This window comes from Peromyscus leucopus, chromosome 7 (genome assembly GCF_004664715.2).
Source record: "Peromyscus leucopus breed LL Stock chromosome 7, UCI_PerLeu_2.1, whole genome shotgun sequence".
Classification (NCBI taxonomy): domain Eukaryota; kingdom Metazoa; phylum Chordata; class Mammalia; order Rodentia; family Cricetidae; genus Peromyscus; species Peromyscus leucopus.
Genome location: NC_051069.1, coordinates 105,301,963 through 105,329,690, shown reverse-complemented (window position 1 = coordinate 105,329,690; position 27,728 = coordinate 105,301,963). Strand labels below are relative to the sequence as shown.

Below are 27,728 nucleotides of genomic sequence, written 5' to 3'. Positions count from 1 at the left end.
TTGGCTTATGGTTTCAGAGGGGTAGAGTCCATGATGACAGAGCAAAGGCATAGAGACATGAAAAGCTGAGAGCTCACATCTCAATCTGTAAGCAGGAGGCAGAGAGAGGAGCAGTGGGGATGGCAGGAGCTTTCAAAGCCTCAGAGCCTCCCCCCATGACACACCTCCTCCAACAAAACCACACCTCCTAATCTTTCCCAAACAGTTCAATCAACTGGGGACCAAATGGTTAAAAATATCAGCCTATGGGGACCATTCCCATTCAGAACACCACAGGATCCAATACAAAACTGTTTAAAATTTTTGTGACTTTTTTGGGGGGCGGGGAGGAGACAAATTCATTGCACAGTCCTCAAGTATGAACTTTGTACATGATAACATCATTTTTGCAATGTCAGAAGATTGGACATGCCTGAAAGAGAATTTCAGTTTGGCAAGCATCAGTGGGCTTTGGACTTTGTATTGTAAGATTTTACAGCAAGTATGCTTGTTACTTTTCTTACTGCTATGATAACTTACCAGGCAAAGGCAACTTAGAGGGAAACAGGATTTGTTCAAGCTCAGAGTTTGAGGGTACAGTTGACTTTGCAGAGAAGATATGGCGGCAGAGGTGTGAGCCAATTCATCACGTTGCATACATGTGTATGTCAGGAGGTAAGAAAACAGAGAGACAGATCCTGTGGCAGCTCACTTGCTTCACTTCTTCAGTCATGTACCCCAAATCATGAATGGTGCTGCATACACCTCTGTCTTATTTCTTCAGTTAAATCTGTGTGGAAACCTCTTATAGACACACCTGATGCATTTCTATAAAGCTTCTGAATGCAGTCAAGTTGACAGAAAAAGTTAATCATCACATTGAGGAACTGGGGGTTGAGCGGGATGACAGACATGCAGAGGCCATTGCTTCAAAAGATTACTCATGTGCCTAACAATAATGGCCATGGTGGAAGTGCTTCAGGGTTCTTACAACAGTCACAGTGCAGTGAAGAGGTGATTGTGGGCTGCTTACTTTCCTGTTACTACAACAAAATACCCTGACAAAAAGTTAGTTAGAGGGATGGAGGGATGGCTCAGAGGTTAAGAGCACTGGCTGTTCTCCCAGAGGTCCTGAGTTCAATTCCCTGCAACCACACATTGGCTCACAGCCATCGGTAATGACCTCTTCTGGGTTCAGGTGTATATGCAGGCAGAACACCGAATACATAATAAAAAAAAAGTAAGTTAGAGAAGGAAGGCTTAGGTTGCCTCACAGTTCCAAAGGGCTATGGTCTACAGCAGGGAAGAAATAGCATAACTCTGGTTTGGCAGCCCGGTGATAGCATTTCATTTGCATATCTGCATGCAGGAAGGAGAGGGAAACACACATGCAGTGCATGCACACACACACACCTACACAGAGAGAGACAGAGACAGAGAGACAGAGAGACAAAGAGAGAGAGAAATGAGAGAGACAAACAGAGAGCAGATACGAATGAGAAGTGGGTCTATGTTATAAAACCTCCCCCAGTCATGTACTTCCTTCACTGAGGCTCTACCTCCTAAGAATTTCATATGATTCCTCAACAGTGTCGCCAGCTGGGGACCAAGTGTTTAAACACAAGAACTTTTTGGCGGTGGTAGGGGTGGGGAAGGTGCATTTCATATTCAAACCACAACCACACAATCACTCATTTGAGATGTTTAACAATATTTTGTTAAGCTGTTGTGCCCACTGTTATAGATGAGGAGATGGGGAGGGAGAAAGCAGTTGTTTCTGTTGGGCAGTAAGATGTAAGGATACAGTTGGGGCCTGGGTGACATATCCTCATGATCTGTGTTTGTTCTTTCCTAGCAGTGACAGTGACGACACCCCCCTCCTCTAGTTTTTAGGAAATAAGTCAATTAAGTAGGATCAGTATGGAAAGTGAAAAATAGAATGTTTTACTCCTGGCTGTAGTTTATGGTCCAGGTCAAAAGATGACATCCAATACAAAGAAAAGATGCATTGGAAACTGGGTTTGTCCACATTATTCTGAGAAACTTTCTGAAGTATGGGGTGTAGATGTAACCGTCTTGTTAAATAAGAAACACAGAGCCAAATACAGAGTTAAAAGGCAAGAGGTCAGAGCAATAGCTAAGAGCTGAGACTAAAAACCTCCTAACCTTTCCTGCTGCTGCTGTCCTTTCCTCAGCCAGAGACTACTTCCTGTGTGTCTGTCCTTTTTATTGACTTTCTGTTCTGCCTTCTCATTGGTTGTAAACCCAACCACATGACTGCCTCGTCACTGCCTGTCTGTACAGACCTCCAGGTCTTTTAGGGTTGGTATTGAGATTAAAGGCATGTGTCTGCATGCTGACTGTATCCTTGAACACACAGAGATCCGCCTAGCTCTGCCTTCCAAGTGCTGGGATTAAAGGTATGTGCCACCACTGCCCAGCTTCTGCTATGGCTTGCTATTAGCTCTGACCCCCAGGCAACTTTATTAACATACAAATAAAATTACATTTCAGTACAAATAAAATATCACCATAATGGGGTGTGTTAGTTTATAACACATGGGAAAAAATGGAATCTTTTTAGTTTATAATTATGAGAAAGAGAAGCTTCAGTGTGTCAGTATTTGATAGGTATCTGATTATATAAAAATTGTAGTAAATTCAGCAATAAGAGTAAATGCCCAATAGATATTTTATAGTCTCATTGTCTGACAATAATACATGTTGAAAATGTTTTTTATACAAAATTATCTAGCCCTTCTTTCAGTTTTTTTTTCTCCACATTTGTTTAGTTAGTTGATCACTTAGTTACTTATAGATAGGATCTCATGTATGCCTGGCTAACTTCAAACTTGCTGCATAGCCAAGGGTGACATTGGGCTTCTGATCTACATCCCTCCCACTTCCCAGTGCTGCTAGCATTAGGGGTAAGCACTACTGTGCTTGATTATGTCAGGCTGGGGAATCAGTCACAGGACTTCATGTATGTTAGATAAGGCCTTTATCAACAGAGATATATCTCCAGCTCTCTTTGAATCTTTAGGATGAAATGATTCTCCTATATTTGATTAGTCCTGGGGATTGAACCCAGGGCTTCCTGCATGCTAGCCAAGCATTTTACCAATGACCTGCAGCTCCCTTCTTATCCCATTTTAGCTTTAGATAGTGTCTCACTAAGTTACCCATGCTAGCCTTAAATCATTCTTTCACCTCTGTGACCTTGAACTTGTGACCTTCCTACCTCCATAGCTGCTGTCCTAAGCCTGCACAAACCAAGCCCTGCCTGCTGTCATACTTTTGATCTATGTTCTAATATTGTCTTCTGCATGAAATTTTGTTATGTTTTATAGTCCAAATTTCTTAGATTTAGGACTTTAAAAGCTTAGTTTCTGTTCACATTTAATTTTGCTGCATCATTAAAATATGAATAAATAGGCTAATAAAACAACAGAACTCTTTTATGTCACAGAACTTAGGTTGCTGTTTATGGTTGTGCAGGCTTTCTCTGTTAGCTCATGGTAAGGAGTTCTACTTTTGGGCTTTGACTGTACTTAGAAAGGAGAAACATACTCAGATGGCATGTTGTGTGGACAGTAGGAAGCAGGGACTCCTCTTTGGGATGGTCCTATGAAGCACTTGATGTGTAGTGAAAATGTAGCATGGTCCAGGTAAGGAGCTCACCTGCCAAGGAGACAGGCATTAATTCTGTACCAACAGTTTATGTCAATCTCCCTTCTACTCCATCCTTTTTTCATTTCTCTCCTCCTAGTCCTCTTCTCTCTTTATTTAACAAACTGGATGGTTTTTATAACTTATTAAGCATTAGGAATCAGGGCAGCAGATTTTCATATGAAAATTACTTGGTTGAGTGGGGGAAATGGTTCCCTGTTTCTGTAGCCATGATGCTCTTGACTGGAGGGGGAAATGCTGACCAGGTTAACTTAGTAGAATAAGGTGTAGACTTAGCCTGTCATTGTCAACTGCATTTATCAGTCTTCATTCATCATGCATAGGAGGGCATACATAATCCAGCTAGGATGAGCAGCTGGCATTATTGCCATTTATACCGTCAGGGAAATGCAGAAAGTAATAGACTTTAAAACTAGGATGTGATCTTAAATCACAGTTATTTAACATTATTTAGAAAGAGTTTCTAAATATTTAAAAATATTGAATAATTTATCTTCCCTATTTTATTGAGGAGAGAGAGAGAGAGAGAGAGAGAGAGAGAGAGAGAGAGAGAGAGAGAGAGAGAGAGAGCAGTTGTCTTTGGAGGCCAGAAGAGGGCAAGAGCCTCCTGGATACCTGGAACTGGAATTAAAGATAGATAACCACCCAATGTGAGTGCTGAGAACTGTTCTGGGGTCCTCTGTAAGATCTGTATGTGGTCTTAACCACCAAGCCATCTCTCTAGTCTCTGTTATTTCAGCTTTTTAAATCAAGATAAAAAATAGGTATTGGTTACAAACAAATCAAATACTTTTTATTCATTCTATGGTTTGGATTTTATTTCCTGCAAGTATTTTTCAGTAGCATCCACTCTGGTCAGGAATCATGTCAGCTGAAAGGTATTTTATATGTCATATTCTAGACCCACTTCCAGAGTGTTCCTTGGACAAATAACAGAGGCTCATTCAGAGATATGGTTACTGTCAATATTCCTAGAGAATGCTCTTAGTCTGACACATAGTACTCTTGTAGCTGACATTGTAATCTGCACAGTCATGGCTCATTTTTCCATAAGCACCAATCATAATTGGCATCAGCGTCATGAGCTGCTGGGGATAGAGTGGTATTCTCAATGTGCCGATGTGGCCCTTTCAATTCATAGCATAGCACCACAAATTTTAAAGTGGGTGCTAATTTTATTTGTTTTTCCTTGAAGAAATCAGGAGTTGGTCAACTGAAAGAGAGGATTTGGGTAAAGACTCGGTGCCAATGGATTTTGGAGCCGTGGCAATGTTTATAAGAGAATGCCAGTGTCCTTATAGCAGCCCCATTTCTCTAGCTTGTAAATGTTTTAATGAAATTTGTTGAGTGGTCCTTGAACTGCACAATAACTAGTTTATTTGTGTTTTCAAGTACCATGGATTTTAAAATGTCATTTAATATCTAAACCTCTAAACAGAATTCAATGACTGTCGATGATGCCCATTTGTCAACAGAAAAGAATACTGTGTAATTATGCAGTCTGCTAAGATTTTAAAAAACTAATATGTAAGCAAAACCGACTCTCATCCTAACAGAATTATGATTAAAAAATAACTCTGTAGTGATTTGTGAATACCTTGAAGCTAATTAGCCATTCCGTGAGATGTGATTGTTTCATTACTGCTCCATTACCACATTCTGATTCTTGTTCAGAAAGGAAAAGCTGAGTTCTGATGGCCTAATCTCAAGAAGAGTGGCTCCTAGGTTTTAAAAATTAACTAGCACTTGAGCACCCCCTTCAAGGTAAATGAGTCCATCTGAAAACCAGAGAGCTGTGTTTAAGGATCTGCCCCATGAGGGTGATATGGATGATAATTTTTAAAATATTTTATACTATATTTTATAAATAAAATATAACTACACAACAGAAACATACAATTTACATATATATGCGTGTATATAATCAAGTGTTGGCTTATGCCTGGTGCCATGCTCAGTGTTCCACATCTTTTATATTTTGGGTTGACAATAATCCTAAGAAGTGGGATGCACAAAGCTCCTCCTCTTCTCAGGACAGGAGGTTGAAATGCCTGGTTAGTGGTGGTGGAGCTGATATCAGCGCAGCAAGCCACCAGGAGTCCTTAAGCATCACGTTCCCACTATTGACAGCAGCTATTACCTGGGCCAGTGGACAGGGGATGCTCACATGATTGCCTTTTGTGAGCAGTTTCTTCCTTTATTGCTCATTTCCATATCTGTGCTGTGGGCAGGAAAAGAGAAGAGGGGCAGCCTTCCACCAAACTCTATTATCACTGGCATAATTGAGACCATTGTTTTCAGTCATCCTATTCCACATAATGGAGAGGCAATTGCCTGACTTGAAATCGAAAAGCCATAATGCACATGGTTCCTGAAACCATGGCTGAAATTGTGTGACTGGCCTTAGATATTAATTGAGCTACATTTGTTATGTCTTGTATGCACTGGATTCACACTCTCACCCTCATTTGAGGCTATGACAGACACACCAGTGACTCCCATTGTGTCCATTTTCTCATGTTGTGTCCACACTCATGGAAAGGTGTGCAGAGACAAGGTTATATGGAAATTAGCCCTGTGTGGGGGAGGAATCCACAGCCAGGACAGCATTTTCCCCCAAGCAATGGATTGCTTGTGGATGCCGGTTAAATAATGTACAGTTTAAGACAGGCGTGTGGTCTGTATTCATTTTTGGAGAGTAAAAGAGTTGGCGTGTCAGTCTCATGGGGGACGTTATCCAGGGCTTTACACTTGAGTGGATAAAAGACTACAAATTCTATCGTGTTGGAGATGAATAAAAACAAATTGGGTAGACCATCCGCAGAACAGACTGTTGTGTGATGGAGTCCTTGGCTTCTCCAAACCACCAGACCTACTGCCACTGGGCTCTGCCAGCAACCAGATGCCTGTAGTAGAGCTGACTGCAGTTTGGCACTAGAGCCCTGAGATTTCAAGCCAAGGGGAATTGCATGCAAAAAAATATTTAACATTCTCTTTGCAAAAGATTTATGTTTTCAATCCAGTGGGAGAAGTATGTTTCAGACTTAGTGTGCCACAAATGCAAAGTGGTTCTCTTACATCTTGGTTTCAGAGAACAGAGATGTGAGGGGAATCGGGAGTGCTACATGTTCTTAGGGGTAAGAAGTAGAATTTTGGTTTGCAGGGGGCTTTTTCCACCAAATGAGTTTTAGTTAGACTGGGTAATTAGGATCTTTAATATGTGAAGAGATTGCATTGGCATTTCAAGGAAAAGGGTTACATTTGTTTAAAGTCCTGGTTTGTCTATCCTATTCAGAGCACATCTGGCAATCTCAGAAGACATTTTTGATTGCTATAGCTTTGTGCAGAGAATGATCTATCTGGGTTGTAATAAGTGTGGAGGAGGGATGCTATTGAATTTCCAACAATGAATGGGGCTACCAAAGCAGTGTTGTTCCTACAATGTCTGTGGTGGCAGAGTTAAGATTCCTTCAATTAAAATATGTTAATACCTCTTGCTGCTAAGTATTCAAGAGATTGAGTGACATTATCTAAAAGAAGCACCCCCCTCCACTGCTTTCTTGACTCTATTGATGGGTGGACGGCATTTCTTAGATGCATCCATTACTTTCTCCGAAACAGGAGCACCTCACATCCTTCTCTAGTTTACATCCAAAGCACAGTGAGGAACGCTGTCTGCACTCCTGCTCACATAGCCAGACATCACAGAAGAATGTGGGAGGACCTGGGGTGGGTGCTGCAGTTTTCAAACTTGAAAGATGAGGTATGCAAACAATGCTTGCTAAGTGAGTCAGCTCCTGAGGATGAGCCACTGGCCAGTTCATTTTCACCTTGTTAAACAACTGAATCTTGACAAATGAACTCACTTGTTTTCATCGTATGAAAAATGCACACCATGCCTGGTTCTGATGGTGACGTGTCCCCTTTAGAAATTAAATGTCAAGATGGACTTATTTATATTCTGATGGGGATGTTGGTTCACCTTCTCTCGACTGTTGGTCATCCTCTGCACCTCTGCTCACACCCAGCTGTACCAGAACTCATGCATGTCTCCTCCTCCATGGCTGACTTCCAAGAAGAGTCCATGTTTCTTGGTGCAAGCATCGTGAAGAGTTGTGGTTTAACCCTTAATCAAGTCTCGGTTCCAACTGTGTGACCCTCCAAAGTCATTTGTCCCTTCTCCACTGCCTGTTTCCTCCTTGGCAAAACGAGAGGAATATTATTTATCTCACTAGGCTCACAACACAAAGCATATCAAGTGCTGAGCCACCATATAACACAATTACCTCTGAGGATCTGCACTGTCACCATAATTGTATTGAACTGTCTAAAGAAGAAAATGGTAGGGATAGTCTAGTTGGTAGTCCCAGTATGTGGTAGCCTTTCTTTAGTAACCTCTCATGACTCTCTTACTAGTATCGTCATTAATAAATACCCAAGGAAAGCCTGTGGATCTGTGTGCATACCAGACACCCCCTCTCTTTTTCACTCTGTCACTCAGAGCCCCACATCTGAACATCTCCTTCTTCTGCTGCTTCTAACCATGCTGACTCAGCAAATTCATCCCCCTGTCTCAGCACGGTGATGTACTGCTCGGTAACTCCAGACCATGAGTTCTCCAAACTCCTAAATATGATTTATAGACTGTAGCTTTGAACAATATAGTAAAGTCAATTTTATCTGAAGGAAAATATTATTTTACTAACATTTTAAAAATCCCTTCTTGGTGGCTTGGGATGATTTCAGATCTAATCAATGATAAAATCCAAATCCAGTAGGAGACAAAGAATGAAGAATAAAACATAGCTAGCCACTTTAATCAGGAAAATGGCTACCGGGATCCATTAACCCTGGAGATTATTGACACGCACACCCCCATTTCTTTCTAGATGCTCTGGTTTTGTTATCTGTATTTGGCAGCAAGAACATGCAAAGTTGCTCTTGGTTTTCACAAATTAATTCATTTAGGCTGTGCATTTTTCAGGCATTCCTGGAACCTTCTGCAACTTGATGTTGATAAAGGAATGTTATTTTGTAAAGGGTCAGGGAGAAAGAAATTTATAATTCTTGAACACAAAGAACAATTTATGATTCTCACGGCTATCTGAATTGTGGGGCATCCCCCAAAGATAGAGTCTCTGTACTGGCCCTTAAGATCTGTGGATCTATTGGCTCCACAACAGAGTGACTCCTCTTTGGACAGGATTTCTAGAATATTTAAACAAGAATTTGAAGATAAACACCTTTACTATTACATGTTTTCCCATGACCCCAAACCCTCACAATCTTTTATAAGAAACAGGTACATATCTGGTTGGTGAGATGGTTTGGTTGGTAAAGGTCCTGTCACTTAAGTATGGGATTCTGAGTTCAGATTCCCAGAACCCATAGAAAATGTTAGACTTGGTGGCCTGTGCCAGTAACTCAGCACTCAGGACTAAGGGACAGAGGTAAGCAGATACCTGAAGCTCACTGGCCAGCCAGCCTACCTGACTAGGGAGCACATTAGTTTCAGTAAGCAACCTTGTCTCAAGGTGGAGAGCAATTAAGGAAAACCCTAAGAATGGACTTCTAGCTTCCATATGTGACCACAGATGGTACATGTACACCAGCATGCACATATGCCCACAACTGCACTAATAAGTACACCTACCACACCACAGACACACATCCACCCACACCCCACACACACAAACACACCCACACCCATACCTACACACAGACACACACACACACACACACACACACACACACCTACACACAGACACACATACACACATACATTTGCACACATAGTCTACATCTTCTTTTCCAAGCATACAACTTCCCTATCCCCTTCTCAACTTTGGTTTTGTTATTCCACTGAGTACCTTAGCCTTGTTGGAGGGCACATTGATTGTTGTAGGCATGATGCAATTTGCTAAATGGTGTTCTACTTATGGAAATGCCTGCAAAGAGCCCTGAGGGAACAAAAGAATTAAGTAAACACATATTGATCATGCGATATGCCTGCTTTTCTTATTTGGCCAGTCCAGGACTCTGTCTGGTCTCTCTTGGTCTGCGATACAGAAACTGGGAGACATCCTTCAGACTTCTCGCTGATTTTAAAGCATAAGCAATGGCGGGAACTGCTTCAAAGAAAGTCTCATTTAAAAAGAAACCACACTCCAGGATGGAATTCAAAGAATGCGGAGAGAGGGGAGGTGAACGTGGTTGCAGACAGCTTTGCAAACAGCTCGGCCTGGGAATTGTTAGACAAGGAAGCACTTGATAAGACCAATAAAAGATAAATATGATTGGACCTACTGTGAGCTAGAGGCCTGGAGCCCACGCTGGTGAGCACAATGACCCCTGCTGTGTCCAGTGCTTATACAAGAGGAAAAGTTTAGTGTGTGTATGGGGGGGGGTCTGAGGAGGGATGCAGCAGGATTTAGTTCAGAAAGCAAGCTGATTGTTTTAATGGTTCAAAAATGCTAAAGTTTTATGCACATATTAATTTATAAAAGGCAATAGATATACTCCACTGAATGTAAATACACAAAACATAACCCCTGTGTAGTTCTACATAAAAAATGGGGGAAAAATAAAAGATCACATTAATAATGCTTATCTTGCATTAGGCAGAACTAAGGCAATGGTTGGGAAAGTGTTCATTCCGGGAAATGGGAGCTCTGACCTCTGCTCCTCTGATATCTGCTTGCTCTCTCTTCCCCTCCCCCTCTTCGTTTCTCTCTTCCTCAGTCTGTTAGTTCACTTTGAGCCAGTCCAAGCTTGCATTTGACAATTTTGTCTTATCCTTTGGGGTGCTCCTCATCTATCCAATGAAACAGAGGCCTTTGAACAGGAACAGAAGAGAAGGAGCAGAAGGGAAGCTTGAAGACAGGAACAATGCCAGATGGCACACAGCCTGGCCAGGAGAAGGACTAGGAATTCAGAGAATTGGGTGGCTGGCTGTATTCTGACATCTGGGATGAGGGAAGAGGTGAACTCAGCACCAAGTTATCTAGTGGGTGTTGAGGCTGGAGGATGACAACTATGCTAAAACCAAGGGCTTACAATGACAGGTTTCAGGATTGGAGAGCTGGGTAAGGGCGTGGAAAACAGTGCAGTGAGTTGCACATTGAGGTCCTGAATCTTAAGAAGCATTATTTTTATAGCTACTTGAAAGTATGAGCCAGGGCCAATCTGAGAACTTGAGAAGTGTAAGTCAGATGTTATAGCAGGAAACAAAGCTAAGTCCTGTAAGCACACCCTCTGTCTCCATAACTTCAGCATGTTTATTCATTTAGCCACAAGATATAGCCTGCAGATTTGTAAGCGCCTTCTGTTTATCTGATCCAGGCTAGGTGATTCCTGCCAGCAGGTTCAACATGGAGGTAGACATTAAGTAACTAAGCCCAACACACTGACAGCAACCAAATTGTGAATGCTAGAAAGGAAAGTGGCAGCATGGTACTTAGTTTGAAATGAAAACCATCAGTTAGAGCCAATCAGGCAAGGCTAGGAGCAGAAATGGAGGGAGTATCTCAGTGTGACAGAGTCTGGTTCAGGAAGTGACTGGAAATGGGACTTTCAGGATGACTTAGTGAAGGACAGGTTTGGCCTCAGTTCAGTGGGAGTAACTTTAGTGGGATCCCCATGATTTCATCTCACTGTGGTCAAGGCTGAGTTTAGTTCTAGTTATTGGATGTCCTCTGCTTACATGCACCAGCATGCCTGTCTATTTGGGCATGTTGATTATGGTGTTTTGTTTTGCTTACAATTAGATCACAAAGGCACGAAGTACAGGTTGTCCTCTTTTTCCCCAATCATATCATCAAATATCAAATTAGTCCTTCGATATCTTCCATGGCTCAAATATTAAGTGGTTGGGTACTATCTGTGTTAGTTACTGTTCCCATTGCTGTGACAAACTACCCAACAAGACAACTTAAGGAAGGAGAGGTTGGTTTTTGTCCACATTAGGAAGGTATCTTTCATTATGATGAGGAAGGACCTGGTGCCAGGAGCTTGGGGCAGCTGGTCATATTTCATCCACAGTCAGGAAGCAGAGAGAGAAGAACGTTAGTGTTCAGCTTACTGTCTCCTTTTTATTCTTTCCTGGGTTCCAGGCTCTGTCGGACTTTTCACCTCAATTAACATAGTTTAGGAACTTCCGTAGGGACATGTGAGATGCTTATCTTCCAGCTTAGTATCGATCCTGTTGAGCTGACAATCAATATTAAGTATCACACTATTTGAAAAAATTCATTTCTACTACTGAGGCCTGAGCTTACTGTTCAAGAGTTACTAGCCCCCACCCAATAACTAAGTCTTTAGGAGAGAACCCAGCTAATTTTCCAGTAGAATAATTTTAAAGGTTTGTTTATTTATTTTGATGAGCATTGTATGTGTCTGTATGAGTTGATGTATACCATGTGTGTGCTAGCAGAGTCCAGAAGAAGGCATTAGATCCTTTGGAGCAAGTTATGGGCCACTGTTACTCACTAACTACATGGCTGCTAGAATCTGAGCCTGGGTCTCTGCAAGAGCAGAGAATACTCCTAACTGCCGAGCCCCCTCTCTAACCCATCCGTTAGCCTTGAAGAATGTGCTTATCCTTGCTTTTAAGTGATGCTTTGGACTCCAGATGAAAAATTCTGGACTCTTAGAACTAGTGTTATTAATGATGATCTTCTAATCACAAATATTAACATATGCCTTCATCAGTGTATACGGTGCTCTGGTAGCTTATAATAGCCATATCTGTATCAGCTCACTAAGGTCTTTAAAAGACGATGGGACCGAGAGAGCTATTATTATCTTGTTCATGTTAGTACAATTATTGTTTTTTAGAGAGGTTAAGTCACCACCTGAAGGTCACCCAGCTGATAAGACACTCAGCAAGGACTCAACCCAGGCAGTCTGTATAGTTTGAGGTCCTCTGAAGATGGCCTACATGAGAAGAGATGAAGTCAATAAGGGATATATTTACTGATTTTGATCTGTATAATTATAATTACTTTTATATGTATATTCTAAGTGTCAGACAGTAATTTCACTATTTTAATTTTGACATAAGATGGCTTGACTGACTAAAATAGTAGTTCTGAAGTGAAAGGAGACTCAACATTACCAGGTGACATCAAGTAGTATCTGTGGACATTTTTAGCTCTCCCATGCAATGAATAGCTGCCATTAGAATCTGGTGGGCCGACCAACTCGCCGACCAACCTCCTACAGTGGACAGACAGTTCTGATGTGTAAGTCCTGAGTTCAGAGTCTCGAGGGGATTCAGGTGGCGACTCTAGAGTTGGATACTGCAAATCAGTTAGGATCTTTTGAAGCAGGTCTTGATGGAAAGCAGGTTTTAGAGTAAGAAAAGGAGCTGAGGCCATTCATTCACCCACTCAGAACCAGGTTGCCTAGAATGGTTTTGACACACCCAGAACTGTGCTTTCCCATGCGGGTGAGGAAAGCAGCAGCTAGAAGTTTCTTTGGAGAAAAGTGAACCAAAGAACAGGGAAGACAGAGATGTCTGGCTGTTAGAAGCCAGGTAGAATACCGGGACTGAACTGTTGTAGTGCCACAGGGAAGGAGGTGACATGCTAATTTAGAAGCATGAGGAGAGCCCGTCTGGTGAGGGACAAAGTCAAAAGTTGAGAGTTTCCATCAGGAGCCCCTGCTAGCTTCCTTGTCTGCCATTCATGGTTGTGCTGATCCAAATGTTGGGGCAGAGGCAAGGAAAAGCTAGTGATGTTGCTGTTCTCAGAAGCAGCATGGGATATGGTACTGTTGTGTTGGGGGGTATGCATGCATCAATGTGTGTGTATATTAGAGAGGACAAGGAGCTCGCGTTGTCTTCAGTAAATGCTGCTGGTCTGTGAACAGGCACTGGCTTCTGTTTGTTCAGTAACACTTTTTTTTTTTCTGTTTGCAGCAGTCCTATGCACCAGCTCCCCACCCTATGGCCCCTCCCAGCCCCAGCACAAACAGCAGCAGCAACAGCAGTGGAGAACAGTTGAGTAAAACGAACCTGTACATTCGAGGCCTTCCACCAGGCACAACTGACCAGGACCTCATCAAGCTATGTCAACCGTAAGTGTCCTGAGGCTCCCCAGGTCTCTTCTGAGGCACATATCACCTGTGGGGACACCCCGTGGGCTGTACCCACTACTGACTCAATAAGGAAGCCTCTTGTACATAAGTAGGGGTTAAATTTGTGATCCTTGCTTCAGCTTCTTTCGGGGAGCAGGGTTTGGTGCATGGCCATGGAGGTGGGATTTCTTGAGCAGATGGCTGGGGGAATGCTGAATGAATCATGTGTGTTGATCTGAAAGACAGAGAGTGATGATAGAGACCTGTTCTTAGCCCTGCTGGGTAGGCACTAAAGCTTTTCTGGCTAAACTTGGCAAATGCAGGTATAACCAGGATAATTGGCCCTTTACTTTCCTTAGAGGTGTCTGCTCCCAAGCCCTGAAATTCTGCTTCCCATCCAAGCCAAGAACCCTCTGATGTGTCTTTCTGGATTTCCCAAGAAAGATAGAAATAATTGAATTTTCTTCCAAAAAATGTTTTCATTCATCCCTTATCTACCAGCATGTTTATTATCACTCTCAGGTCTGTGCAAATGTGCTAACACTGCATGGATTTACCCCACCAATAAACTCAGTAACAAATTATGAGTTAAGAATCACAGGCTGGAGGTTTTAGGTTTCCCTTCTATTGTTTCCAAAATATCAAGGCAGATATCTGTGGTTTGATTGCCCCACAGTCAGGCATTTTTAAATTTGGGGAGAGCTATTACTCAGTTGCTTACCTTCTCTTTTGGAACCTTGTTGCAAGAAGGTAAAGATGCGATTTACATTGTAAGGTTTCCAACCCCTGCATGTCAGGCAAGGAATACACAATAGGCAGCATTTATTTGCTTTCATTATGAATTTAAAAATCGGGAGTTCATACTTAGACAACAGATAGTGGCAGACAGATACAAACAAACATGCAAAAAGTCATAACTAGATAATCAGCTAACAAAACAGCAGGTGGATTGGGATAAAGATGCCCTGTTGCTACTGTCTGCCTCGATTTGTACAAGATATAAAATGGAATTGTGTAAGAAAAATATTTACCTAGAAGACATTAGTTTTCTAATGTTAAAACTGCCATGGCTGATGCATATGGACATGTGTTAAGTTTTGTTTTACAAAATATATGGGGTTGAGAATAGAATCAGAAGGTAAATAGCTTATTAGAAAAATCTGAACTATTTTGGAAAGTAAAGGTCTTGGAAAATATGAAAATTGTTGGCTTTATGATTGGGTTTGTAGATAAATACCTGTTATATTTGGTTCAGACTTGAGTAATACTCATAAGGTACATTCATGGGTACTGAGTAAAGATTCTTTCTCATTGTTCTGTGTGACCCTGTGTTCTGAGCCTGAGACACTCTGCTTCACTGGGTCTGAGAGGTGATATTTCCCACAGGCTCCCTAATGTAGTAGATGCTGCTGGTCTTCTGAGAAACTCCCCTCTCATGGACCCAGCAGGGTCACTGACTGCTCTGTTGACAAATCTTACTGTGTTGATGAGGGCAAGCAGGAGTGGACACTTGGGCCCTCAGACCTTCTTAGCTGGTTTGTGATCATGTCTCCCTTTGAAATCTGTTTCTTCCTAAGAGTGAGCTGAAGACCGGGGTTGTGGCTCAGTCATTAGGGCACTTTATGTTGTAAACATGAAGACCTAAGCTCTCTCCACCCCACCTGGAACCCATGTAAGAAGCCATGCATGACAGTTCTCACTTGTAACCCACTTCTAGGTAGATCAAAACAAGAGGATCCCCATGACAAGTCAGAGTCACCTACTTGGCAAGCTCTATGATGATGCCTAAAGAATTATACCTGAATTTAACTTTCTATTCTCTACATAGATGCATACACATGTAAACATATACCCCACAACACACATACATGCACCCATATGAACATATACATATATACCCCACTTCACAAACACACAAAAGTGGGTTGAGTTTTTCTTTTTCTAGATTTTTCCATGTAGTGTTGGGATGTGCTGAAGTTGCCTTTGTACAATGTACCCATTGTTAAATAGCCTATAATTCTGGGTGAGCTTTGCTACAGATTTGGTGGCTTGGACTCACCCATGGTTTGGAATGTATATAACATAGGGACCAGCAAACCCCACAAACCATAACTTTCTGGAAATTTTATTTTACTGAAGAGCTGGTTTATGGACATAGCACTGTGGCAGCCTCAGAGCACAGATCTCTCTGTCAGCTTCCATCTCTATAAAGCATTGCTCGTTATTTTATAAATGGAAAGTATTACCTAAAAGCCGGTGTTGGCTGGAAAGATGTGGTGGCCAGGAGCATAGAAGTTTTGTTGATGTTTCTAATGTAGATCCAAGAAATTTCAGACGTGTTATAGAAATAGAGAGCAATGGTTGACCATGGGTATTAATAGTTGCTGGCTAGTAAGACAGCCAATGGTCAGGTTACTGTAACAACATTCTTGGGTTCTCTAGTCACTGAGCTGATCAGGACCTGATATTAATTGCTCAAGATATTATTCCTATATAATCCTAGAGAATAGATGTGATTGGGCAGCATGGTATAGGGAAGTAATCGTGTATGAGGATGTCTGGCTTTCCCTTCTGGCTGTGTTGTCCGTGGAGTCAGTGGCCTTAGACAAGTGACTGACCCACTCTTAGCTTCGTTTTTGCTCATGTCCCAAGGAATGGACTTGAACTCCGCAGCTCTCTCCACTCCTTTCACTCTCACATTCAGTGAGCGAGGTTCTCATTCGGAACTTGCCCCTGTCCGCCCTCTGTGTCTTTCTCTTGCCCCCTTGTCCAGCAAGTGGCTCACCAGGTTGAGTAAGACGCACTGGCTGGGGGTGCTTCTGATAAGAGACTGACACAGCCCAGTTGGAAAGTCTTGTCCCCTCTTCTGAAGCATCAGCTTCTTACAGTACTTGTTATTTGTATTTATGAATTTCTAATTTTATATTTCTCTCAGGGATCCAATATTTAAAAATACTTTCACCTGAAAAAAGTGTTTTCAAGATTTTTGTTTTCTGTTTTGTGACAGTGTCCCACAAACTCCAGGCTGACCTCAAATGCACTGTGTGGCCCATGATGACCTTAGATTTCTTTGATTCCCCTGCCTCCATCTCACAAGTGCTGGGATTGATTACAGGTATGCATCACCACATCTGGCTTATATGGTGCCAGGGATCAAACCCAGGCTTTAAGCATGCTAGACAAGCCTGCCAGCTGAGCTCTGTCCCAGGTAGTATTTGCAGGGTTATGAAAACTTGTTGTGTCCCCAGTTCCCATGTTAATTCCTGTGAAATTATAAGTACTTCTGAAGTTAATATGACTCACAGGATAGGAAGTATAATGATTACTAATGTCTATGGTAATAAAATAATAAAAAACAGATTTTCAAGTGTCATAAATATATTGAATTTTATGGTATTAGAATATGCCAACCACATGAATGCTAATGTATAGCAAGATGATGATATAAAGGAAAAATAAATGCATTATGCCTCAATGTGTAATGTGAAAACAAATCCTCAACACACCCACCCCCCAGTGTTCAGATGACAAGTAAAAATCATAGAAAAGAAGGCAAAACTGAAGGTTATAAACACAAAGAAAGATTTTACTCTATGGAAATCTGTAGTTATAGCCGTGTCTCAGATAAATGCAATGGCACTGTGCATGTGTAGTAGGAAACAGGATAGTTAGGGACTCTTTATATCTCCTTAGAAATCTCAAAGTATTGTCCACTCTTAACTGGGATCTCAGTCCAGAAATATTTATAAGACAGGCATGCATCTCTGTACTCTGAGCACTTGGGAAGAGGAAGGAGAAGGCAGGGTCAGGATTAGGGTCATCCTTGGCAACACAGAAAGCTGAATGCCAGTCTCCATGAGACCCTGTCTAACAGCAACAACAATAGTAAAACAAAAAGCAGTCAAGAAAAGGAAGTGTTTCCATAGCACTTCTGGCACATGGGTGGTGACAAAATTCAGACAAAGGCTTCTCCTTAGCTCAGTTTTTCTTCTACTGGGAAAAGAAGCTCGGATTCAATAAGCATTTGGCTTGAAATAAAAATGTAACTATAAGTTCAGAAACAAAGCACCACATGTCTTAGTTTATAATATGCCCTCTGTCCTGTCACCTCTGAGGAAACGGACAGTTGAGTGACAATCAGAAGGATGAATAAATCTGAAGAGGAAGGGAGGGAGGGGCATCCTAGGCACAGGGAACATCTGGAAGCCATGTCTGTCTGGAGCACTGCAAGGACAAGAGCTTGAAAAGGTCAATGTGGCCATCGCAAAGGGCAGCTGACCTCAGAACAAAGTGCGAGCGTGAGCGAGGGGACGTGACGACCTTTGTAAAGGAAGTCACAGAATTGTCATAAAGAGACAACCGCATCTTAGTTTGAAAAAGGTAACTGGAGCTGCAGTCAGGGGAGGGTTCCCTTGAAACTGATGATGGTTTAGAACAGGTGTGATGGAAAAGTCAGTTGGAAGCAGAACTGACCAGCATCCAGAGAAGGCATGAGATTGAGAATGAAGATCCTGGTGGTGGAACACTGTGTGTGGGGAAGGATGTAGTGTGGTATACACACTTTTGTGGTGGTCCTGGGACTGGATCTGAAGTGAGGTTAATTATGCACACGTATCAATGGGGTAGGTAAGGATCATAGGTGGACACTTTGGTCACATGTCCTCTGCTCAACACAAGAGGAGCAGCTTGGTGTGAGGCAATATCATTTGATAAATTAAGAAGGTTGAAATGCTTCTAGACTAAATAAAAGCTTGTGATATAATGAGTTTTCAATCCTTAAGTTAAATCTCCCCTAACAGAAATGGGTAACCTCCTGTCCTTTTCCTGCTCCCTTCTTCTTTCTTATTTATTCTCTCTCTTTCTCAGTCCCTCCCTCTTTTCCCTTCCTTCATGTTTTCCTCTATTTGTCAGAACTGTCTGCCATGCAGTGTGATGGACTGACTCTGCACTGGAGCTGGATGGACTGGACAGTCAGTCTATTCCAGAGCTCCGCCCCAGCCCTGCAACTGCTAACTTTCTGCTGTATAAGCACAGCCACACTTTTGAAATACACTTGAAAATAGAATTAAGCATTAATCATGAGGGAAAAGTCATGGATGTATTTACCTTTTCCATGTCTATCATATCTTTTATCTAACCATGCAGATGGCTTATACATTTGCATTAAAACAATGGTTTCAGGAAGTCTTGATCACAAGGAAGATGTGGTGAGGCACAGCTGCAATCCCAGCATCTGAGAGGCCGAGGCAGAAAGGTCATCTAGAGTTCAAGACTAGCCTGAGCTACACAGCGAGACCTTATCTCAGAGCAAAAAAAAAAAAGAGCCCTGGACAGCATCACCGAGCTGTGATTTGCTTGTCTGGTTTTCACTGAAGCATCATGGATGATTCTGCTGAGATGTGGGCAAGCTGCTGCTGAGAAGACTCAGCCGTCCTGCCTTTCAGTTCTTCCAGCAAATGTCCAGTACCCTAAAAGTGTCCCCTTTACAAATGAGACTGTGAATGTCACTTTTAAGTCTAATGAGAAAGGAGAAATGCCCACCTTGAAAAACCAACAGAACAAAATAAGTGTGTGCTCGGAGCTGAAGGGTCTGAGGGAGCTAAACTCTGACTCTACCCCGCCCTGCTGGTGTCCCCTTGTGATGTGTGCTGAACACTGGGTAGGAAGAGCAGCTCCAGTGCCTTCCAGCTCCAGCACGGAGTCCGTTACACACCATGTCAAGCAGTTTTGACAAATGTGCTGACACAATCAAACCTTTTATCAATTTAAAAGAAACCCTGTCACAGCAATCTGTCAAACTGCTCAGATACAACCAAAGAAGCGCGTTATCCCAAGCTCCATAGTAACCAAGGAAATAATGCAACTGGAGATTTCCCCACTTCCTTTTTCCTGTGTCGTTGGAGATTTAAAAGTCCCTTTTAATAAAACACAAAGAATTTATTAGCAGCGTTCTTAAGCAAGTCACATACAAGTGACTTAGCTGCCAGTGAGGCACCATAAATCTGTGCGGTGCCAGGTATGAGTGGGACTGAGTTCTAGAGTCTTCAACCATTCCTGTGTCTTATAAAGGAGAGGGCCCTAAAGACTCATATTTGAGTTCCTTGAGTCTGCCTGTCTCTAACAGTTGGCTAAATATGCATTCATATTTTGCTTTAGGCACAATTAACAATCATCTCTTATATGCTAGACATGGCATTTGATTAGTACTTAATAACTAATTGGTATTAATAATGCATTGCTATAATTATATATGCTAGTAAGGACATCAATTGTGGGTCTAGGATGAGAATTCAGCCAGAAAAGTGCAAACACGAAGATCTGTTTTCAGTTGATCCCTAGAATCCATGTAAAATAGCTGGGCGTGGTGGCACACACTCATAATGCCAGTGTGGGTTGGCAGAGAAGGAGGGTCCCAGAGGCTTTCTGACTGGCTAGCCTAGCCTGCCCAAAGCCATGGAATGGATACCTGAAGTTGTCCTCTGACCTCTACACACATGCACACACAAATGTACCTGCCTACACACATATGTGCATGACACACATAAAAGAAAAATAATTACATGAGGATGTCATAATGTGACTCTGCTATGTCCATAAATCATATTGCTCAGTGCTCAGAAAACTCCTCTGCCATGGAAATACCTTCTGAGTAAGTGAGTCAGCAGAGGCTCAGAAAGGCTCAGAAACTGAACGAGTTCCTACAGCCCTCAGGATTCAACATCTGACTCTTGCTTCAAAGCTTTTATTCACAACATTTAAAACATTCATGCATTAAGAACATAATTCATGGGTTCTTTTCTCTGTTGACTGATGTGAGACTTCCAAGGGAATGTTGAAAGCCTGGAGGATCTGGAGCCATCATGTGGGATTCTGACTCAGCAAGTATGGAATCAGTCTGGACATTAGGATTTATGAAAACCTGCTCAGGTAATTCAGATGTTTAGCAAAGCAGATACTCCTGGAGTAATGCCCACAGTAATCAGAAAATATACTTTTTCCCCCATTTTTTTGTGCATAGATAGTTTCTGTGTTATATGTATGTATGTGCACATGTGTATGTATATGCATGCATATCTGTGCATATGGAGAGATAAAAGGTCAATGTAATGTTGGGTATCTCTATTTCTCTCCACCGTATTTTGTGAGGCAGGGTTTCTCTCTGGACCTGGAACTCGCTGTTGAGGCTAGAATGGCTTTCTAGGAAGCTCCCAAGGTCCTTCTGATGCCACCTCCTCTGCCCTAGAATTTCAAGCAAGTGCTGCCTCACCTGGCCTTTTATGTGGTGGCTGAACAAATCCAGGTCTTCATGCTCACAGCAAGTGCATCGCCCCTGGCAAGAGGCAGCTCCCCAGTGTGGACTCTTCTGCTTCGACGGAAGCTGTGAAGCTCTATGTGTATACCTTAGTCTGATGCACAGAGGGATTGTGGTCCTAAAAACAAATCCACATTGTTCAGAATTCTGGGGACATGCTAGACATCATAAAGTCACTTGATCAGTTTCTATTATCATTTTCAGCACTTTGATGAATAAGTTCTGAGTTGTGTTTTTGTTTGGTTGGGTTTTTGTTGTTGTTTTTTGGGGAGAAGGGTCTCAGATGTAATCTAGGATGGCCTCAAAATTGCAGCAGTCATCCTGCCTCAGCCCCTCAAGTCCAAGGATAGCAAACACGAGTCTCCTTGCTTTGAGCCACCAGAGCAGCTCTGGATTTATTGCATGCATGCTTTCTTCTAATCTACTACATGTTTCACCTAGTCTTCTAGAGGTGGCAACAAATGCTCCTTCCGGTGAAGAGAAAAGAAGAGAAAAATTAAAATGGAGTCTTGAGAGCATGTTGATGGTGGCCCACAAGACAGGGGCACAGGAGGGTGTGGTCAACCCATCTGGATGTGCCAAGTGAAAGATTGATGTTTGAGGAGGTGAGGAATTGCAGGCAGATATTGGAGGGACTGGCAGTCTAAGCACTGGCATGGGACGAGTTCGCATGGATCCTGGTTTTTACTTTGCCCACTGATGGCCAAGTCCACAAACCTGTGTGCTCTTCTTAGTTCCTATTAAATGTGTTAGGTTCAGGGTATATTTTGGAACTAGTTTGATAGAATGAACTGAATAATTCAGCTCAACAGGACAGGAAGACTAAAGGAAAGAGAAATTAGGAATAATTCCTCAACATTTAGCTTGGGCATCTAAAGAGAGTATAGATCCATTTATTAAGATGATTGTAGCAAGAAGAAATTGGGGAGAAAGACATCAAAAGTTCTGCAAGTCTTGTGAATTTTGAGATACTGTTAGGCATCCAAAAAGCATTCTCTGTGCCATCAGTGCTTATAAAAAAATAGAAGTATGAGTACCAATGGTCACATGACCCATATCGTATTAGTGGTGTGATAGAAATCTGCTTTTCAGTCATTTGGAGTCCTAAGAATTATAATTGGCTTTTAATCCAGTCATGCTGATGGAATGGTAATATAGTACCTAATAGGCAGTAATCTGAGTATTTAGCATGTAATTACATCATAGCACATATATGAAGTCAATTTTATAACTCCTGCAAACCTTCACTTTATAGATGAGAAAACAATGTATCAAATAAATGAAGTGACTGGAATTTGACAAGTACAAGGTTTATTTATTTATTTGTTATTTACATAAAGGGTCTCATGTAGCCCAGGCTGGCCTTAAGCTTGATATATAGCTGAGGATGACTCTGGGCTTCCAATCCTCCTGCCTCCCCCTCCCAAGTGCTTGGATTGTGCATCAGTTTATCCTAGGATTAAAGAGTTTTAGGGACTTCTTTCACATGATCTACACACACAGACTTATGAAACCAGGACAATGGCCACACATCTCAGTGTCCTCTGACTGAGAGACAAGACAGGAGAGGAGTCTGCAAAGGAATCATTAGTGATGTGGATGAAAGCGAGGAGGAGAGCACTAGAAGTTCGGGAAGAAATGTTTCTGGTAATGCAAAGTGACATCATGAGTTGAACCCTGTAGGGAAGTCATGACCAACAGAGGAATCTCACTTGGACTAGGCACCATCAGGAAGTCTGCCAACTTAGCCATGGAAATCTTTGCAGAGTCCGATGCTAAAAGCCTTTGGAGTGGGTCACTACCTGACAGTCCTTGGAGCAGAAATGCTTGCCTGTCCATTGGGCCCCAGCCATTCTCAAACTCTACCATTTTCTAGCATTTTTCTCATTGATTGGCTTTCTGGTTTCTCCTCACCTCTCTCCCTCTGTGTCTCTTTCTCCATCCCTGGCTCATTCTGTCTGCTCTCTGTAGCTCCTTCTCCCCTGCCTCTCTCTGTCTATACATACCTTCTAATCCCATCAATCTCCACTCCTTCCTCAATTGATCTCCACCATTGTCACTTCTGTCCCCCCAGTTCTTACCACACCGTTGGGTGTTTAAATGACAACGGGTAAATATTTAATGACTGTACTGAGCCTGAGTTCATCAGTTATATAAAAATGTTTTATTGGATACAAGGAACTTGTTACAGGGCAGACTTTGAGTTAATAGTAGAAAATGTAGGTGATTGCATTTTATGTTTGACATGATATCCGGCATAGTTCTACCAGGGTGAATGAAGACAGATATTGAGCGTGAATCTCTTTTACTGAGTAACTCTCAAGGAGAGTTTGGGAGGGAAGCCCCAGGATACCCTGAGTCACATGTATTCAAAGACCTATGTGAAGATCAATGCCTCCCTCATCCACTCACTCACTCATTCACTCACTCACTGTGACTGCTGAGAAAATAGCTATTTGTTCTTTCTGAAGCCATGGGGTTTCGCTGTCAGAGTTCTCATCTCACCTGTGCTCAGCTGACTGCTCGTTCTGTAAGTGATGTGCACTGATGTGGATTCTTTGGAAGTTTCTTGAATCCCTCCATGCAGCAGATTTCCTTCAGGGTCTCTTGGCAAACAGTGGCTTTGGGAGCACAGCCCCGGAGAAAGTTGATGAGAGGGCACACAATATTTGATGGACACATTTGGGAGGACACACTCTGCCTCTGATGCATTGAAAATGATAACCTTCTATCTGAAGTCTGGTGGCTGTGTGAGCTACATACATGGATTCATTGTAGGACTGAGAATAAATGATCCGTGTAAATCATTATTTTCAAACTGTTTTCACTTCTTATCTGTTAACATATTCATTACCTCTAACACTGGGAACTCCTTGAGAAATAGAAGTACTTTGTTTGATGTAGTATAGAATGCCCTCTAGAATTTTATGAAGTAAATGTTGTTTTAGGGGTCCTGGAGAGATGGCTCAGTGATTAAGAGCACTTGCTGCTTTTGCAAAGGACCTGGGTTCAGGTCCCAGGACCATCTGTAACTCCTGTACCAGCACATCAGGCACCCTCTTTTGACCTCTGCTGTCACTGAAAATATGGTGCCCAGAGATTTTTTTCAGACAAACACATAAGTAAATAAATAAATACGTATATGAGTGAATGAATGAATAAACAAATCTTTCATCCATCTTCTCATTTTAGAAATATGTGTTACTTACCTGTTTGTTTGGATAGTCTCACAATATAATGACCTTGAATTTAGTTTATAGTTTAGGCTGGCTTCAAATTCACTATCCTTCTGCCTCAGGCTCCTTAATCCTGGGATTACCACAGTCAGCTGATGGTTTAGACTTTAAATCACCATTGTTGAAGAGTAAGAGTAGCAGTGTTCACTTTGAGATCTAGGGTTTGGTTTGTTTTGAAAACAAACACACCTGGGTAGCCACTGAGGCAATCAAGGCAGGAGATCTTCCAGTGGGTCTGGGAGATTGTCTTTCAGACAAACACTTACACTAGTAATGCACAGTTTAAAGTCAGGCTCACTATGAAAGCAAAGTGGTAGAATAATACCATTAGGGTGGCTTAATTGTGAGTCAATTATGGATTCCTATTAAACGTTTACCAGCTATAGAACCTTGGCCAAGACCTTAGACCTTGTAAACCTAATAATGAGTGGCATATGCTTAGCCTTTAATAAATGCTAGCTCAATAAGTGAGTAAGTAAATAAATAATAATTCGCATACACAATGGAAAAAATTTACTGTTTTAAAGACTTATGTATTTTTATTTTATGCATGTGAGTGTTTTGCCTCCTGTATGTCTGAACGCCACATGCATGCCTGGTTCTTGAAGCCAAAAAAGAGTGTTAGATTCACAGGGTATGCTTGTAGGTCAAACCCATTCAGATGACCTCTCCCTGAGCCCCTCTTCCCAGATGATTCTAGGCTCTGTCAGGTTAACAATTAAAGCCGACCATCACAGTGGCTTTCTGAGGACCTCCTTCATGTAAGGGCAGTCATGGTGGCTGGAGTGTGAGGCAGCTGAACACGTATCTGAAGTCAAGAAACATGGAAAACAAGTGGGGTTGCACTATAAGACTTTAAGCCCCAACTCCAGCAAACCACACCCCCCAGTGAGGCTCCACCTCAAAATGGTTCCCTAGTCTTCTGGATTAGTGCCACCAACTAGGGACCAAAGGTGGAAACACATAAGGCTTTGTGCTCGGAGGACGTTTCCCATTCAAACCACCGCAGTTGTTGACAGTAATAAAGAGTGCAGACTCCTGTTCTTTCTGATCCATATGAGGAAAGTAGTTCATTGCTTGAAATATTCTGACCAAACAATGTGCCTAGAATCCACAGATGGTGTGGAACCTTACACCACCACTTGTTAGGAGGCGGGGGTCAAGTGTCAATATTGCAGGAAAAAATACCTCCTCAAAATGTGTTCAATATATGATCATGTCCTTTCTTCTAAAAAAAAAAAAAAAAAAAAAAAAAAAAAAAAAAAAAAAAACCAGCAACAACAAAAAACTATTCAGAGAAATGATGAAATATCTCCAATCATGAAATCATATTTTAGATGGAAGTTTCATTTCCTGGATATCTTTGTGGTAAATATGTACACTGAAATTTTTTTTTCCTATCTCCCTCTATATGAGCAACCCCTCAATTGAGAAAGGTTATAAAACTGTGAAATCAAGGGGTGAAGTCACCAACTTTTAAATTATTTTCAAAACAATGACATTAAAACTAAAATCCTTATGTATTAGTTTGTGGATTAGAGAGCATCCATTTACTCCTGCTAACACATTGCTGTTTTCAGTTTATTTTAGCACTACAAGAGCTACTATTTTAGCGTCATGGGCCAGAAGGTTAAACAGCATGGGACATATTTCAAAGACAGGGATTATGTGGCAAAAATAAATAAAATAATAGAAGATTGGGCCTCAGGGTTGTATCTGTGCTTTGGGTTTTCAGCCCTCGCCGAGTGGTTGGCTCTGCTGGGTTCCGTGACATCGCACTCCGTGGCGCTTGGCCTTTGGGGCTGGCTCTTCTTCCTCTGACTTGGTTTTGTTTTTTTTTTTGTTTGTTTTTGGTTTTTTTTTTGTTTGTTTGTTTTGCTTTGCTATAATCCACAGTCATTTTAAAATTCTGGCTCATCTGTGTGTTGACAGATATGGGAGCAGCGTGTTTCATGCTATTTTACTCAACTGAGGGTCTTTTTAGGCAAGCTCAGAGAAGCCAACAGCAGCCCCCATGCTGATGCCAAGAAAGAAATCAGCCACAGTGGCATGGTGGCATTTGGTTTCTATGACCAAGGGGCAGGGAGTTGTCAGCTCAGGAATGTCCCCACACCGGGAACAGTACCCCACTGGTCACCTGTAGCCTCACTTGAATTCTGAGATCTGATGTTAATTCCCAGATGAGGCACCACAGCGTTCTGTGACCCAGCAGGTCCTTCCACCTGCTAAAGCGTCAGTTGATCTAATGGCTGGACTGGCAGCTCTGCGAGAGCCCTCCTTTCTGCGGTGAGCAGGGCTCCACACCATCATCAGTTATCTACAGTAGGTTCTTTTCTCCAAGCACCACGTTCACTTTCACCCTGAGTTTAGGGACAGGGGTTTCAACTATATCTGAAAATCCAGTATTGCCTTTCTGAAGAAAACGGCCCTTACCATAGTGATCCCTAAACCCCGAATCTGCCAGAGGCACTTTTGCACCTTTCTTTCCAAGTGCCTTGTTCTTAGAAGTAGCTGTGGCGCTGAGGAAAGGTAAACCTAGGCTGGAGCACGGACGGAAGGAGAAAACAAACTAAGGCAAGGTAGCAACCTGGGAGAGCTGCAACAAGGGAGAATAAGGAGAAATTATGAGTTGTAGCCACACACTCACATAGTTACACACATACACATTCACATGTACAAACATACACTTTCACAGGCACACATATAAACACACACATACATAAAACGCATACACATACACCACACACATACATACACTCATAGACACCCACAAACATACATGTACACATTCATGCATACACACACTCATACTCACATATTCTTTTACACACACACACACACACACACACACACACACACACACACACACACTGTGTCTGTGTTAGTGGTCCACACTTGAGCTCTCCAATCTCAAGGATTAGGATGGTGGGTTCTTCATTCTTTTTTCCCCAACATTTCCCTGCACACATGTTCATGTCAGGAAATATGATTGGCCATGGAAATAGGTCCTGGAGTGTCTCTTCATCATGAGCTGGTGCCATCTTCTCTTCGGAGGACAAAGCATGAAGAGATTGCATTCTCCAGGAGTAGGAACTTACAATAGCTGGTTTGAGTTCATAGACCCTGTGTACTCAACTTCAAACCACTCTGCCTGGTAGTCGCAAGGGTATGGATGAAGATGAATGTAAAAGAGGAAAGACATTCCAACAAGAAATGGAACAGAAGATTAATGCCACCAGCCATCTCTGGGGCTTTTTAAATGAAGTCAGAGCAGTGTGTAGGTGTGTGTATGTAGAGGGGCGGTTCAGGTGTTCTTCTGTCATGTGATGGGACTTGGTCCAGTCCACAGGACTCAGAATAAATAAATTTTAAAAAAAGTACATCATCACAGCACTTTACTCTGAAAGGCAGCTCTTCTGGGCTGGTTGGTATGG

At 42.1% G+C, this 27,728-nt stretch overlaps 1 protein-coding gene across 10 annotated transcripts in view; it reads left to right on the top strand.

Annotated features, from left to right (window-relative positions):
* Positions 1–27,728, top strand: part of Rbms3 (RNA binding motif single stranded interacting protein 3) — a 1,336,321-nt gene that overhangs the window by 789,107 nt on the left and 519,486 nt on the right. For all 10 annotated transcript variants that reach the window (XM_037208204.1, XM_037208207.1, XM_037208205.1 and 7 more), the window contains one exon: positions 13,589–13,746. In XM_037208204.1, coding sequence (XP_037064099.1) covers positions 13,589–13,746 — 158 coding nt within the window. The remainder of the gene's footprint in view (positions 1–13,588; positions 13,747–27,728) is intronic.